Here is a 13977-nt window from a genome sequence, read left to right as displayed (position 1 = left end):
ATTTCTATAACTAATAGACTTTTTATCAATTTTTATTAAAGAAGATTAAAATTTTGTTATTTTATATAAATAATTTTTCTCATTTTTTTTATTTTTTAAAATTTTCTCTTTTTTTAGTACTCACGTCGATACTAATTATCATTTTTTTTTTTGGGTGAAAATGAACCTAATTGGATTAGTATAATATTTGTAGGTCAATTTAATGTTAGAAGTTGGATTAATCAGTCCACGTATGTGTGGTCAGAAAAGAAGATAAATAAGAGAGTGCTTTGATGAGTGAGAGGCAGAGCTACGGAAAATAAAAATAAAAGGTAATCATTTTTTTAAAAAATAAAATTTTGTTTAATAATGGCTTCTTCAACAATTACTTTTATTGGTGATTATAAAGAAAAAGTTGTTCCAAGTGATTTCCCGTCCATTATTTTAAAGTTACTTTAAAAAGCTTTTTATTTTTAAAAACAAAAAAATGTCAAATAACATATTTCAATTCGCATCCCATCAATTATTTTTAAATTATTTTTAAAAAATTTATTTACAAATAACAACTTGCAAAAAAGAGCCTAATAAAACTCACATTAAGTATATATTATTAACTTCAATATTAAACGTTTTTCTTTCGCTCTATTCATTATTAAAAAAAAAAAAAAATCAACTTTAACATTAAAAAATCATCTACTTTCATTCTAAAAACATTACGCTTTATATTTGTTACGAAATCGACAATTAAAGAACACAAAAAAGAACGTAGAGATAGAGAAAATCAACACAAATATATGTGATTCACTAACAGTATATTAGCTACGTCTACGGGCAGAGGAAGAACAATATTATTTGAGAGAATGTTTTCAAAAATTACATAAAAATGACGTTTCTAGAGTTAGAGAGTTTATATAGCGCACTACTCTAAACTCTAGGGTCATAATCGTAAATAACTACAAATAAATAAACATGCTAAATACGAAATATGAATAGGTTTCGGGGACAACAACTCCCACCAGGGCGTGCCGCCCCTAGACCCCAGCTCACTGACCGGTCAGTAAGACCCTTGTACTTGGTTGTTCGAAATGCCAATAAACAGATTTAAGGTATTTCAACAATATTTTTCGCACTATTGAAATTTATTTGGAATGTTTAAAAACATTTTTAGTGATTTTAAAAATTAAAAAGGTGATTTAAACTATTTTTAAACCCCTTTGAAAGTTCTAATTGAGCTTTACATAATTACTCAAGTGAAGAGTTCTAATTTTAGGTACAATTCAAATATAGACTAAACAAATGGTCAAACTTTTCAATTTAGGGTACTTACATTTCCTCCCTGCCTCGTTGAAACTAAAATTGCTATACTATATGTAGCTTTCTCAAACTAAACCTCTTTTATTCATTTTTCTAAACAATAATATAAAATTAAAAGAACCAACAAACGAAGTCCTAACCCTCTCGAGAGTGAGGGAAACAATGACAAGAGAAAAACTTATCTCTAAAATCTTGAATATCCTAAAGGAGAAGCTAAAAGTTCTATAATAATCTATGAATATTACAAAAGGAAGAAATATTTCCAAATTTAACTAAAGAAAGAGCCTCCTCTATAAAAATAAATAAATATATAAAAAAAAATTTAGACAAATCAATGTTTCTACGATTCAAGAGATGGATGACTTCTTATAAAGAATCAAATTCAATCACCATCGAAAAAATTTGATAATTTCACGCTTCTCTTAGCTTTAACAAGCCATCAACCATGACCTTAGCTATACATTGGTTGAATTGTGAGCTAAATATGAATACGAATACTAAACTATCATTATCATGCATGTTCACTTTAAATATTCCCTTTTGTTTTTGTAATCTTCTATTTCAACTTGTGATAATGACATTTTAATTCAAATTTCATTTTGTTATCATATGTTGAAAAAAAAAAGGAAAAAAACTCGAGAATAGAGTTTTTTTTTAACCATATACATATGAGGTGGAGAATCAAACTTTAATGAAGAGTCATAATATAAGTTTTATGTTAATTGAGTTATATGGTAATGTTGTCTTATTTATAAATATATAATTGTTATAATCTTAAATTTTTGTGTCAATTAGTAATTTTTACATGGACAATGGTAAATCTTTTAGTCATAATATAAGTTTTATGTCAATTGAATTATATGGTAGTGTTGTCTTATTTATAAATATATAATGTTATAATAAACAAATTTGCTGAACTTTTTGTTATATCAATTAGTTCCCATAGTTTGTTAACTGTTGTAACTAGTCCCTCTAATTTGTAAAATTTCACATTTACCATAGTTGAGGTGAGAATTGACTTATAAAAATAAATTTAATATTATATGAGTTACATAAACATTTTAAACTTATTTTCTTCCAAAGTAATATCTAATTAAGATTTATAAAGAAAACTAATAAAAGGAATTTAATTAGAATGTAAATATAAAGAATAAAAGTTTAATTAAATAATAGTTCAAAAACGTTAGAGGTATTGATTGTAACAAATAACAAATTACAGGTCTAAAAAATTAATTGATAAAATTAAAAATTTAAGAATGTAATTATAATTCGAGGTAATTTTATCAAATTAAAAGTTGAATGACGTAAATGTAACACATATGAATAGTTGATTATGCAATTTTCTCTATTATTGATGTTCATAATATTTTTTTTTCATTTTTTTAAAAAGAAACAAATGTTAGGAATATCCAACTAAAAACACGAATATCCAACTTAATGAACATATAAAATTGTCTCGGAAAGTACACTATAAAGTAAAATTCAGAATATCCACCAACTTTGAATGTTCTAGTATTTTTCTTTTTCTTTTTCTTTTTCTTTTTCTTTTACTAATTCCCTTTTTTTTTCTATCTTTTTTTTTTCTCTCTCTCTTTTTAGAATTTTTTTCTTCTCTTTTTGCTAATTAGAAAGTTTATGAGTGCAAACAAATATCGTTTTGGTAATGATTATTGTGATGAGAACAAAGTTATAAAAACAATGATGAACATAAAAGCATTTCTCTCTTTATTAATAGAATAATATATAGGATATATTTAATTTCAATTTAGTTTTTATAATTTTAAAAGTTTTTGTTACATTTCTAAAAATGTCTACGACATCATATACAAAACTGATGACTTTTTTTTTTTAAAAAAAAAAAAATTAAACATGCAAAATCCAATTAGATTTAAGATATTTAAATAAAACTATATCAACGAAATTAAAAATTTTAGGGTAAAAAATTATTAGACTTGAAACGATAATATATAACGCCTTAAGAAGTTTGGATTTAAATCCTAATTTTGAACTTTAAATTGTCACTCATATTCTATTTTGGCTTGTGAACCATTTCAATGTTTTTATTTTAGTTATTTGGGAGCTTTGAGAAAAAAAGGCCATCCAAAATATCTCTTATAATATTATTTTTTTTAGAGAAAAAAAGAAATAATTTGGTATTTTTTTTTCTAACACACCTACATGTTTTTGTTTGCAAAGGTATTGTAATTACAGTAAAGGATGGGGGAATCGAACTTCTGACCTAAGTCGATAGTACGAATACTATATTAGTTGAATTACGCTCATGTTGCTACATTTTACTCACTTTAAACCCAAATTTTTAATAACTTGTATAAGATTATATATAATGAAATGTTTAAATTTCATACGAAGCCAACTAACAACTTAAATCTTTAAATAATTCTTTTTTGAAACATACAAGAACCAAGTTAAAAACAATATTAAAATTTAAGTTTTAATCCAATTTTATATTTGAAAAATTCAAAACCAAAAACGAAATAATATGAAAGTGATGGACCAAACTAAAATTTAAAAGAAAACACAGCATAAAGGTTAAAAAAATAAATCGAAAATGAATAGAAACAATGATGAAATCATTTTGTTATGTATAAAATTACTTTGAATCACAATTTAATTACTTAAAAATCGATATAATACTTGATCTATGAGATAGAGTTTATGAACTCCACGACTAAAAACATCAATTTTATTAAACACTCTTTAATTTTACGATTTCACTCTTTACCTCCTACCCCAAACACTCTTACAATTCGTTTGGATCGCAAATCTTATTTTATGATATTAATATTAAATATTAGGAATTTAATTATATGAGATAATAATTGTTGTGTTTGAATATGTGTGATAATTAAATTATTTAATTTAGTAGTAAAATAATTAAATAAATATAATTTAATTAGCATATTAATAATTTTAATAAAACTTTATATTAAATTGTCATGTTAATATAAAATATTAGCTGTAAATTTGGGTTGAAATTTGTTAACGACATAATCTATTTATATTTATTTATTAATTAAAATTAATGGGTATTGAATAGTGAATTAATTCTACTATATTTTACGTAGGTTTTTAAATATAGAAAAATTAGTTAATTTATTAATAAATATAAAAAATATCATTGTGTATAGTGATAGATTAGAATTTAAAAAATTTCGATCAACCCAACTTAAACTATGAGATTGAGTCTAGTTGGATTTAAATAAATGAAAATTTTATGGGTTGAGTTGGTTTATAAGTTCACATGAAATAATCTAGATCAACTCAAACCAACTCGAGTTTATTATTCATTTTTTAAAAGTATTCTTTTTACCTACGATACTATATATATTGATTTATGGTTTTTTTGGATAATTTTTACTCTAACACTCATTAAAATAATTTTTTTAACACTTTGAAAAGAAAAGTTTTGTAATAGAAATAAAAATTGACTTGTTAATCTTAATTTAATTTATAGAAGTAATTAAATAAAATTTTTTATATTAACATTTTACTTATTTTTGCAACAAAAATTTAAATAAAAAAGTCGAGAAACTTGAACTAACCTAATCTAAAGATTTCAATGGTTGAATTGGATTGGTTTTATTATTTAATAAGGGTTATACTAGTTAAAGAAATTGACCACAGAAAAAAAAAATAAAGTTTAGTCTAAAAAATAATTCAAAAAGCATTTAAAAAGAATGATAGCGGTTTTAACATTTAAAGTAATTGCCTTATATTATAACTATGTTTATCACCAACGTATAAAAAATCCGACTTATATGGGGTGATTAGAAAGAATTTTAAATTTCTCTGTATAAAGTAAAATGATGTGAAACAATTTATGGATGGTATAAGTTTTATTAATTTCAAATGATAAAAAAAGAAAAAAAGAAGGAAAAAACATGGATGATGGAAAGTGATTTTGAATAATGAGCCTCACAATTATAAATAGAAAGGAAAAAGTAAATATCCAAAAAATGAATTTATATATTTATTTTAAATTGGAGAAAATGACTTTAAAAAGAAGAGGGGGGGTTTGTTTTGTTGTTGAAGCTCTGGAGAGAGAGAGAGAGAGAGAGAGAGAGATGGAGGGTTGGTATTGTGTGAAGGAGCAGAAGACGATGTGTCGGATGGTCGAAAGGTACTTCAAGGATTGCCTTTGCAATCTCAGAGACGACATGTCGTTTGGGTTGGGGATTGTAAGTTTGGTGTGTTGGGGACTTGCTGAGATTCCTCAGATCGTTACCAATTTCGTACAAAATCCAGCCATGGCGTCTCTATCCTCTCCTCCTCACTTGGGTCGCCGGGTATCCTATACGCCGTCGTTTTTCTTTTTTTTTTTTTCTATACGCCGTCGTTTTTATTCCCTTTTTAATTTTTTTTTTCTTTTAAATAAAAATTTGCAGGGATGTGTTTAATCTTGTGGGGTGCCTTCTGGAACCTGCCACGGTGAGTCCACTGGGGTCCGACTCGGTTGTGTACTGCGTCTTCAATGGTTCACCCAAAATGCAACCACTGAATTTCTGCAACTTCCTTTCATTACATACATCACCCTCTCTTTTCTTTTCTTTCACTAATTTTCTATCTTTCTTTCTTCTCTCTTTCATTTCAGCTCCCCACTCAGCTCTACACAGCACTGGTCAGTAACCCTTCCTTCTCTCTTTCACCCCTCTAAAAACGAGTACCATCAACAGTAATTTGGTTATTATAATCTAAATTATTATAGTTTGGTTATACTAATTAATTTTAGAAATTTAATAGACAGCTCCAAACTCCATAAATCAAACATATAATATAACATAATATTTGTTAATTTACTATTTTAATGGTCATAGACACATGTTTTATTTTATTTGAGCTAGTCACATTTTCTAGAGATTATAATAAACAAAATTACTACTACTAAAGGAGGTTTTATTAGAATTTAATGCGTTTTAGTTCCAAGGTATATACATTTGATGAAATCGGATATGAGATTTGCATAATTCTTAATATTCAAGAGAAAGAGATCTGGTCTTCACTTTTTCTTTTTGTGTTCTTAAAATATTAAATTGTAGGAATAAGGGGAAGATAACAATGAGAGAGTTCCCCACTTACCTTTGTTTTATAGCATTTCTTTAATTGGCATTTTCCCCCTTTTGCAAAAGAAATGCAAGCCTTCCCAATAATTTAATATTTATTGGGTGGGTTTCTCAAGATCCCTATGGATCCATCTTTATAAATATTTCAAAATCTATATACTTTCTTTACTAAATAAAATTTGTTTTCCCTCTCATTTTCTATTTTTATTCTTTCTTTTCATGATTCAAAGCTGCCTAAAATGATTTTCACTCAATGATATCATTCCAATTTAGTGTTCTTCATTTCCTTTCAAATTGCATTTATTTCAAAAAATTGACCATTAATAGGCTTTCTTTCTTTATATTTTTTTGCTTCCTGTTTTTATCTTTTTAAACTTATGTCTACTTTTTACTGATTTTCTTTTCTTGTGTCTGGCAATCATTTTAAAATTCGTTTTTTTTTTCAGAGGATGGATTTTTTTTTTTTTTTTTTTAAATCTTGGACAGATTTCAAAATATAAAATTCGTAAACAAATATTGATGGACTCTTTAAGTCAATATTAATATAATTTTGTAAATATAAACTAATAATGAGGTTAATTTTCAAAAGTAGAATAATAAAGGAAACTATTTATCTAAAAATAGTAAAATTTAATATTTTAGATTTCTATTACTTTATATCATTCGTAGACATCTATAGATTTCAATCAACTTCTATCAATGGTCGTCTTTTATCATTTTCTATCATTGATATCAATGTCTATCAATATTTTTTTTTTTTTTGCTAATTCTATAAATTGTTTGAAATTTTTTTATGGGTGGAAATTTCTCCAGTAATTAACTATTAAGACATAAAGTCCTAAAAAAAAAAAAAGAAAGAAAAAACTATGAGAAAATGATAAAAAGCAGAGTTGTATAAATTAGGACAGGGTGTTCTTATCTTTCAAATCTATTAAAGTTAGGTTAAAATATCATTTTGATTTTTATAGTCTCGTCCAATTATTTAATTAATATGCTTTTAATGTTAATTTTTGTGCATCGATTTTCAATAAAATCTTAAATGGGGTTGTATTGCTTATTTATTAGAGATTTTTATTATTATTTTTTTATTTATCAAAATTTTCAATATAAATTTTATTTATATATTTGTATTTTCTTACCTGAAGATTATTAGTTAACTTGGGAAATTTTGATTGAAAAAATTAACTTGAGAAACTAAATTAAGAATAAAACGATTTTATAAAAATTCGGACAATTTGATAAGTTAAATCTCAAATATATTAAATAAAAAAATAGGAAATATATGGAGGTTATAAAAATAAAACATGAAAGCAATAGATAAATTGTGATGTGATTATACATTCATATGCAGCTTTACACAGTGAATACGATAGTTTTGGTTCTGCAAAGTATTTATTATGATTACGTCACTACATGCTGCAGCGACCCGAAGGGGAAACCTGACCAAACGGTATCGTTTCGTATCCCTCCAACTTTTATTCTCTTTATTTTTCGGTTTCTAAGTTCCTTTCAATAACTATTTTCTTTTTTCTTTTTCAAAATTATGTCTATTTTTCATCATTTTTATAATAATTTACATCTTTTTAAATAAAATAGTTGAATTCTTAATGAAATTAAAAATATATTTTTAAAAATTATTTTTTTAATTTTTAAAATTTAACTTGATTTTTTAAATCATAAATAAAAAATTAATAAAAAAAGGAAAAAAATTGAAAAGAAATTAGTCTCTATAAACTTAATTTTAAAAAATTAAATGGTCATTAATGTATATTATGCATTTATTATTTCTTTTTCCTACACGTTTTTGTTTGTCTCAGTCTTGGTTGATTCAAATTTAAGATTCTTGTCTTTCGAAATATAATTAAAATTTGTCTTTAACTCTTTTAAATCGGGAAATTTACTGACATATGAAAATAAAGTATGGAGTGTTTTTGTTTTTAGTCTAATGACATGTGAACTTTTCATTTTTTTAAAGTCTTTTTCGAGAGGGAAAAAAAAAAAATAAATCTATTTTTACCTATAAACTTGAGAAGCGGAAGTTTTATGGTGGTTAATTGTGTGACATATCTTTTTACCTTAGAGTAATTTTCATTCCATTTACAAACTAATTTTAAGAAAAAAGTAAAGTGACACTCTCTCAAACCCGACCAAAGCACAAAATTAATTTTACTACTGCATAAAATCGGCCTCCAATAAATTTGGTAAAGTTTAAACTTTTTTCACAAAAAATTAATTCGCCATGTACATTATTTTTCTTTCCCTTTTAGGGATAAAAAATTGTTTTAAATGATAAAACTGTTAAAGAATATTTTCAATATAATAAAATGTCACTATCTATCTATTGCAATTTATCAAGAATAGTAGTATTTTGTTATATTGGGAGATAAATTAATTCTTTTTTCTTTATTTTTAAAAACAATCATTTGTTAATCCCAAAAAACATTTGTTTTATTGGTTTTATGTTCATTTTGTAATATTATAAGTTTATTTTGCATTTTGGGGCAATCGCACCTTATAAATAGATCCTTAACTTTCCTAAAAACAATAATTTACTTCATAAATTTTAGTTTGTAACGATTTAATTCATGAATTTTTAATTTTACAACAATCTAATTCCTAAATTTTGTTATGTTATATAATTTAGTCCTTATATTTTAAAAATAAGTGTTAACATTTATATATAAATAAATCGAAAAATTAATTAGGAATTTAATATTTTTATATAATTTAAAATTTATTTCATAAAATAATTAAAGTTGATATTTAATTTTGATAATTTTTTTTTCGTTAGGGATTAAATTATTATAAAATTAAAAATATATAGTTTAAATTGTAACATATTAAAATTTATAGATTAAATAGTTTCAAAATTGAAAGTAGAATGAGGAAATTATTAATAACCAAAGTTTAGAGATCAAGAGTTGTTTTTCAACTCTATTTTGTTCTTTTTTTTAATTGTTTATTTACTATTTATTTATTTGGTTGTGACTTGTGATAGTGTAAGGCGGAAGAGGAAAAAACGCCGTTGAAAGGCAGTAAAGTGGTAAGCTATGCCGGAATTGCAATTCCGAAAGCTTCGCCGAAGGCAACTCCTCGGCGGGAATTCTATTTCACGTCAGCTCGATCGTTGGCCGGAAGCGACACGCCGCCGTTTAGGGCGTTTCTCCGCCTACCGAAAAGTGGGCCCTCCGCTCTCGGCGATGACAGCTCATCTTCTGACGATGAACCCGAAACTGCCGCCGTCTTCTCCCATTCCACCGTCACCCAGCCTAGGCCCATTCCTCGATCGGTTATTTCTCTTTCCTTCATCCACGCTTTGTTTTCTCTCTTCTCAAAATTAATTACTTTCCTTCATCGGTAATAACATCGGTTCCGTTTTGTCAGTTTTAGAATAAGGAACCAAACCAAACTATTTCCTTTTATCAAAAAGGTTCAAACCAATCTTCACTACACAACAAAATCAATCAATTATTTTTTTATATTTCTTTCTTTTTTCACTGATTTATTTTTTATTTCCACTTTTATTTTGAATGGAGTCTTGTTACCCTTTTCAAATCAATAAATTGATTTGGTTTTTGTATGTTTTTCAAATTTTTGTCTTTTGTTGCACTCCTACTTTTGATCGAAAAAATCAATTTATTTCTTTAAACTCAAATTAATTTTAAATCAATAATTATATAAATTTAAAACATTGACAATAACCATTTTTCTAATACAGTTAATAATCAGTTTATTATTATTAGGAATCTCTATGATATATAAGTGACTAATGAGGAAGTTTTAGCGGAAAATTATTCTCTTCTTATAATCACACCACTTCAATGTTTCTTAAAAAACATTTAATTAATTAGCTTCACTGATATTTTTTTTTTCTTTTCATTTAAATGGTTAAGTCTCCGTTGGAGAATCTTCTTTTAAAGAGATTGTTTTTATTTTTATTTCTTTAATATTTTTTTAAACTTTCTAATAGAAACGAAGTAAAATTACATATTAAATTATCTAATTGTCTTTATATAATCCAAATATTCAAACATATTTCGAAGTTCGTATGTCATTAAATAATAAAATTTGAAATTTGAAATTTAAATAAGTTAACTAATAAATGAAATCCATGGTATAGTTTGAGAGAGAATAAAGAGTTACAAAGTGGAAAATGGGGAGAGAGAGAAAGATTTGGGAGAATGAGACATTATTTACATGATTAATAATAAATATGTCATCTAAAGTTATATAGGTAAATTTATTCATTTTCTAAACAATTATCTGTATACAATCATTATTATTTTGATTCATGTAAATTATAATTTATGTGTAAATTAATTTATTTTTGGTATGTTTCAGGTTGGCTATGGAACGTTTTTAGCTGCATCAGTAAATTTGCCATTCCAAAGCAAAGGTTTCTCAGATGGACTTAGTGGAAGGAAACTTTTACAAGTAACCATAAATTATTTATTATCATTAATGAATTTAATTTAACAAAATTAAGATAAAACTAATAGAAAGAGAAGAGAAAGAAAATGAGTTTAATTAGTTAACACAAATTAATGGTAATTTGTTTAAATGTGTTTGTAGGAACATCAAAGTCACAGTGGTTTTGGCCAATTGTTGGGTTGGCTTATGGCTGCAATTTACATGGGTGGTAGACTCCCTCAAATTTGGTTAAACGTGGGTATTCAAATTTTAAGATAGGAAATTTTCACAGATAGAAAAAATATCAAACTATTTATAGAAATAATGTAAAAAAAAAAAAAAAAAAAAATTGATAGATATTGATAGATTTCTATCGATCTCTATCAACACCTATAAAAAATATTAAAATCATGTTATTTTATGTAAATAGTTTCTTTTATTTTTCTATTTTTGAAAATTTCTATTTTAAAATTAATATTAAATCATTGTTTTCTTTGAAAAAAAAATTGTAATTGTTGTTATTATTATTTTTCTCTAATTTATTCATTTTGTTTGGCCAGATCAAAAGAGGAAGTGTGGAGGTAGGACTTCTCTCTTTGTTTTATTCCTTGTGCAAATCCAAGCAATGTTTTTCTTTAGAAACTTAATATTTCTTCTTATTAATTTTGATTTGAAAAGCATTGCTTGGATTTAAAAAAAAATCAAAATCATGTCCTGTCTTTAAAGCTTCACTTTCTTACCATTTTAGTCTTTATAAACTTCAATGGTCCTATTTTAGTGGGTCTTTAGATTTTGAGATTTGATAAATAACGATCTAGTCTTTATTATATCAGTAATGAATCATATAACAAAAATCTAACATATGTTCTGTTCACTTTTTTAATAACTAGATGTATCTACATGAAAAATGGTTGATATTAAATCATATGTAATACCTTAGAGTGAACTTAGTTTAACGGTAAATAAAAATGCATTTCATTCCTTGAGTTTAAAGGTTCACAATCCACCATCTTTGTTGATTAATGTCGAATGATTAAGAGGATGGCATAAAAAAGAAATAGTTATCAAGGCTTAATTATCAAAATATGATCCTTTTTGATGGAATATAAAAACGATTGAAAATAGGTTGTATTTTGGTGTGAACAACAGGGGCTGAATCCTCTCATGTTTGTGTTTGCCTTGATTGCCAATGCCACATATGTAGGAAGGTTGGTTCTCTCGTTCTCTCGTTCTCGAACTCGACCTCGAAGTTATTTACATTTTGATTGGTTAGAAGATGGTTTGTTTGTTTGTACTGAATGAAAATGAATAATGAATAATGCAGCATTGTGGTGAGAAGTACAGAATGGGAGAATATCAAAGCCAACATGCCATGGCTGCTTGATGCTGTTGTTTGTGTCCTCCTTGACTTATTTGTATCCTTTTTTTATCTCCACATTTTCACTAATGCTAAATTCAGTTCTTCATTAACCTAAACTATATTTTTAAAATTTTTAAAGAGTGCTTTTTCTTGGCTAAGAGTGAGCTTTGGAACAGTGCTCATGGGAGAAAATAGTGTCTGGGGAGGAAATATTTTGGCTGACCAAAAGCATTTTTCCTTCTCATCATGTTTTTGAGTAAATGTTTTTGCAAAAAGTTACGTGTTTGGTGAAAGTATTTTCTCATATGAGAAGTTCTTAAAATGTAGTTATAAGAGTGTGTACAATAAATTAATTTTGTATTCGAGTGCTTTTAATTACTTCAAATATTTTTAAAAGCGCTTAACTTTTAAGTGGTTAATACACTTCAATATTTTTTTGTTTAGAACCTCATCATTTCGAGGTATTTTAGATTACAAAACATTTTAAAAGTCAAAGGATTTAAGATTAATCATGTTGTTTAAGGATAACTAGGGATTTCAAATCTTGTTTTTATGTAAAAATTGGTTAATTAAAATGAGAAATGAAATTGGTTAAATTTTAATTCTAAATTAACAAATCACAGTTTGAAGTCTATATTTATAAAATTTGCAACTTTTTCTTCCTTTTCAGCTCAATGCATTCATTTTAAAATTTTATTATTACGAACAAAGTAAAATATTTAAAATCATTTCTCGTATTTAAATATCTTACTTTCCAACAAAAGGTGAGTATAGTCTAAGGGTATTTCAATTACACCTTTTGAGTCTCTCTTGCAAATGGTTATATTTATACCATGATTGAATTGAACATTATAATCTGATTTGAATGAAAGCCTCAACTCACACAATCAATAGATAATTCTTCAGTACATATATTACAGAAGGTTTAGAAGGAAGAGACAAGGTGGAGGAAGAGACTGCAAAGACTATGAAGAAGCAACAAAACATGCAACCTTGTGACCTGTTTAATTTAACAAACCCTTCTCTTCTTAATTACTTAAGTTAACCACAGGAAAAAAAGGAGGTCCTTTTGGCTTCCTTAATGAGTGATTTAAGTGGCTGCTAATGAAAGATTAGATCCACCTCAATGCAGTGAGTTTTCAGAGGTAGTTGAATATTCTTTTTATTGTTCTTGAAGGATTGTTCTTAGACTTGTTTGTGTAGTTTGGAGTTGAAATGCAAAGAATTAATTTGATTTGGGTAGTTTCCAAGATAGAAAATACCAGTGAGATTGATATCAATGTACCATGGGATCACCCACATTTTCTTTTAGTTCAATGATTGCATGTGAGTAGGGAATGAAATCATCGACTTTTGTGATGGTAATGTAAGCAGAATTTCTTTAAATCTATATTGAATAGATTAACTTAGGATCATTCATGTTAAATTATCAAAAATAGCATATTGGATTCTATTGAGAGATTGACAATAGCTTCAAGGTGATGTTAATTTTAAGATGACTATCGTCTTTCTCAATTAAAACCTTGAATGTCTTTAATGGGATCTCTCTCTAGATGGGATTCAAGAAAGACCGAATGCATATTATTTTGGTATATAGAGGATCATAGTTCTAAGGTCTCTTTAAATACTAGTTCAATTAGGGTTTCTACTAAATTCTAATTAGTTAGGAATGATTTCTATCCATTAAGTTTGTACTCAATGAGGAATCTAGGATCTTAATTAATTAGACCACATAATAAGGTCCAATCTAATAAAATAACCTAATGTGATAAATTATTAATCTATATACATAGCCTATACTTTAATTAAACGTATTATTATTTAAATACGTAT

The 13977-nt window shown here is 26.0% G+C and overlaps 1 protein-coding gene across 1 annotated transcript; it reads left to right on the top strand.

Annotated features, from left to right (window-relative positions):
- The first annotated feature begins 5319 nt into the window (after positions 1-5319).
- LOC120088494 (probable vacuolar amino acid transporter YPQ1) lies at positions 5320-13509 on the top strand. The gene is given in 13 exon segments (XM_039045840.1): positions 5320-5544; positions 5547-5573; positions 5576-5600; positions 5700-5742; positions 5906-5932; positions 7726-7824; positions 9373-9663; positions 10716-10808; positions 10947-11039; positions 11345-11365; positions 11934-11992; positions 12109-12199; positions 13039-13509. Coding segments are annotated over 13 exon segments (1140 nt in total). The 5' UTR covers positions 5320-5378; the 3' UTR covers positions 13144-13509.
- Positions 13510-13977: the final 468 nt, after the last annotated feature.

This window comes from Benincasa hispida, chromosome 10 (assembly GCF_009727055.1).
Source record: "Benincasa hispida cultivar B227 chromosome 10, ASM972705v1, whole genome shotgun sequence".
Lineage (NCBI taxonomy): Eukaryota > Viridiplantae > Streptophyta > Magnoliopsida > Cucurbitales > Cucurbitaceae > Benincasa > Benincasa hispida.
This window is presented reverse-complemented; position numbering and strand designations above follow the sequence as displayed.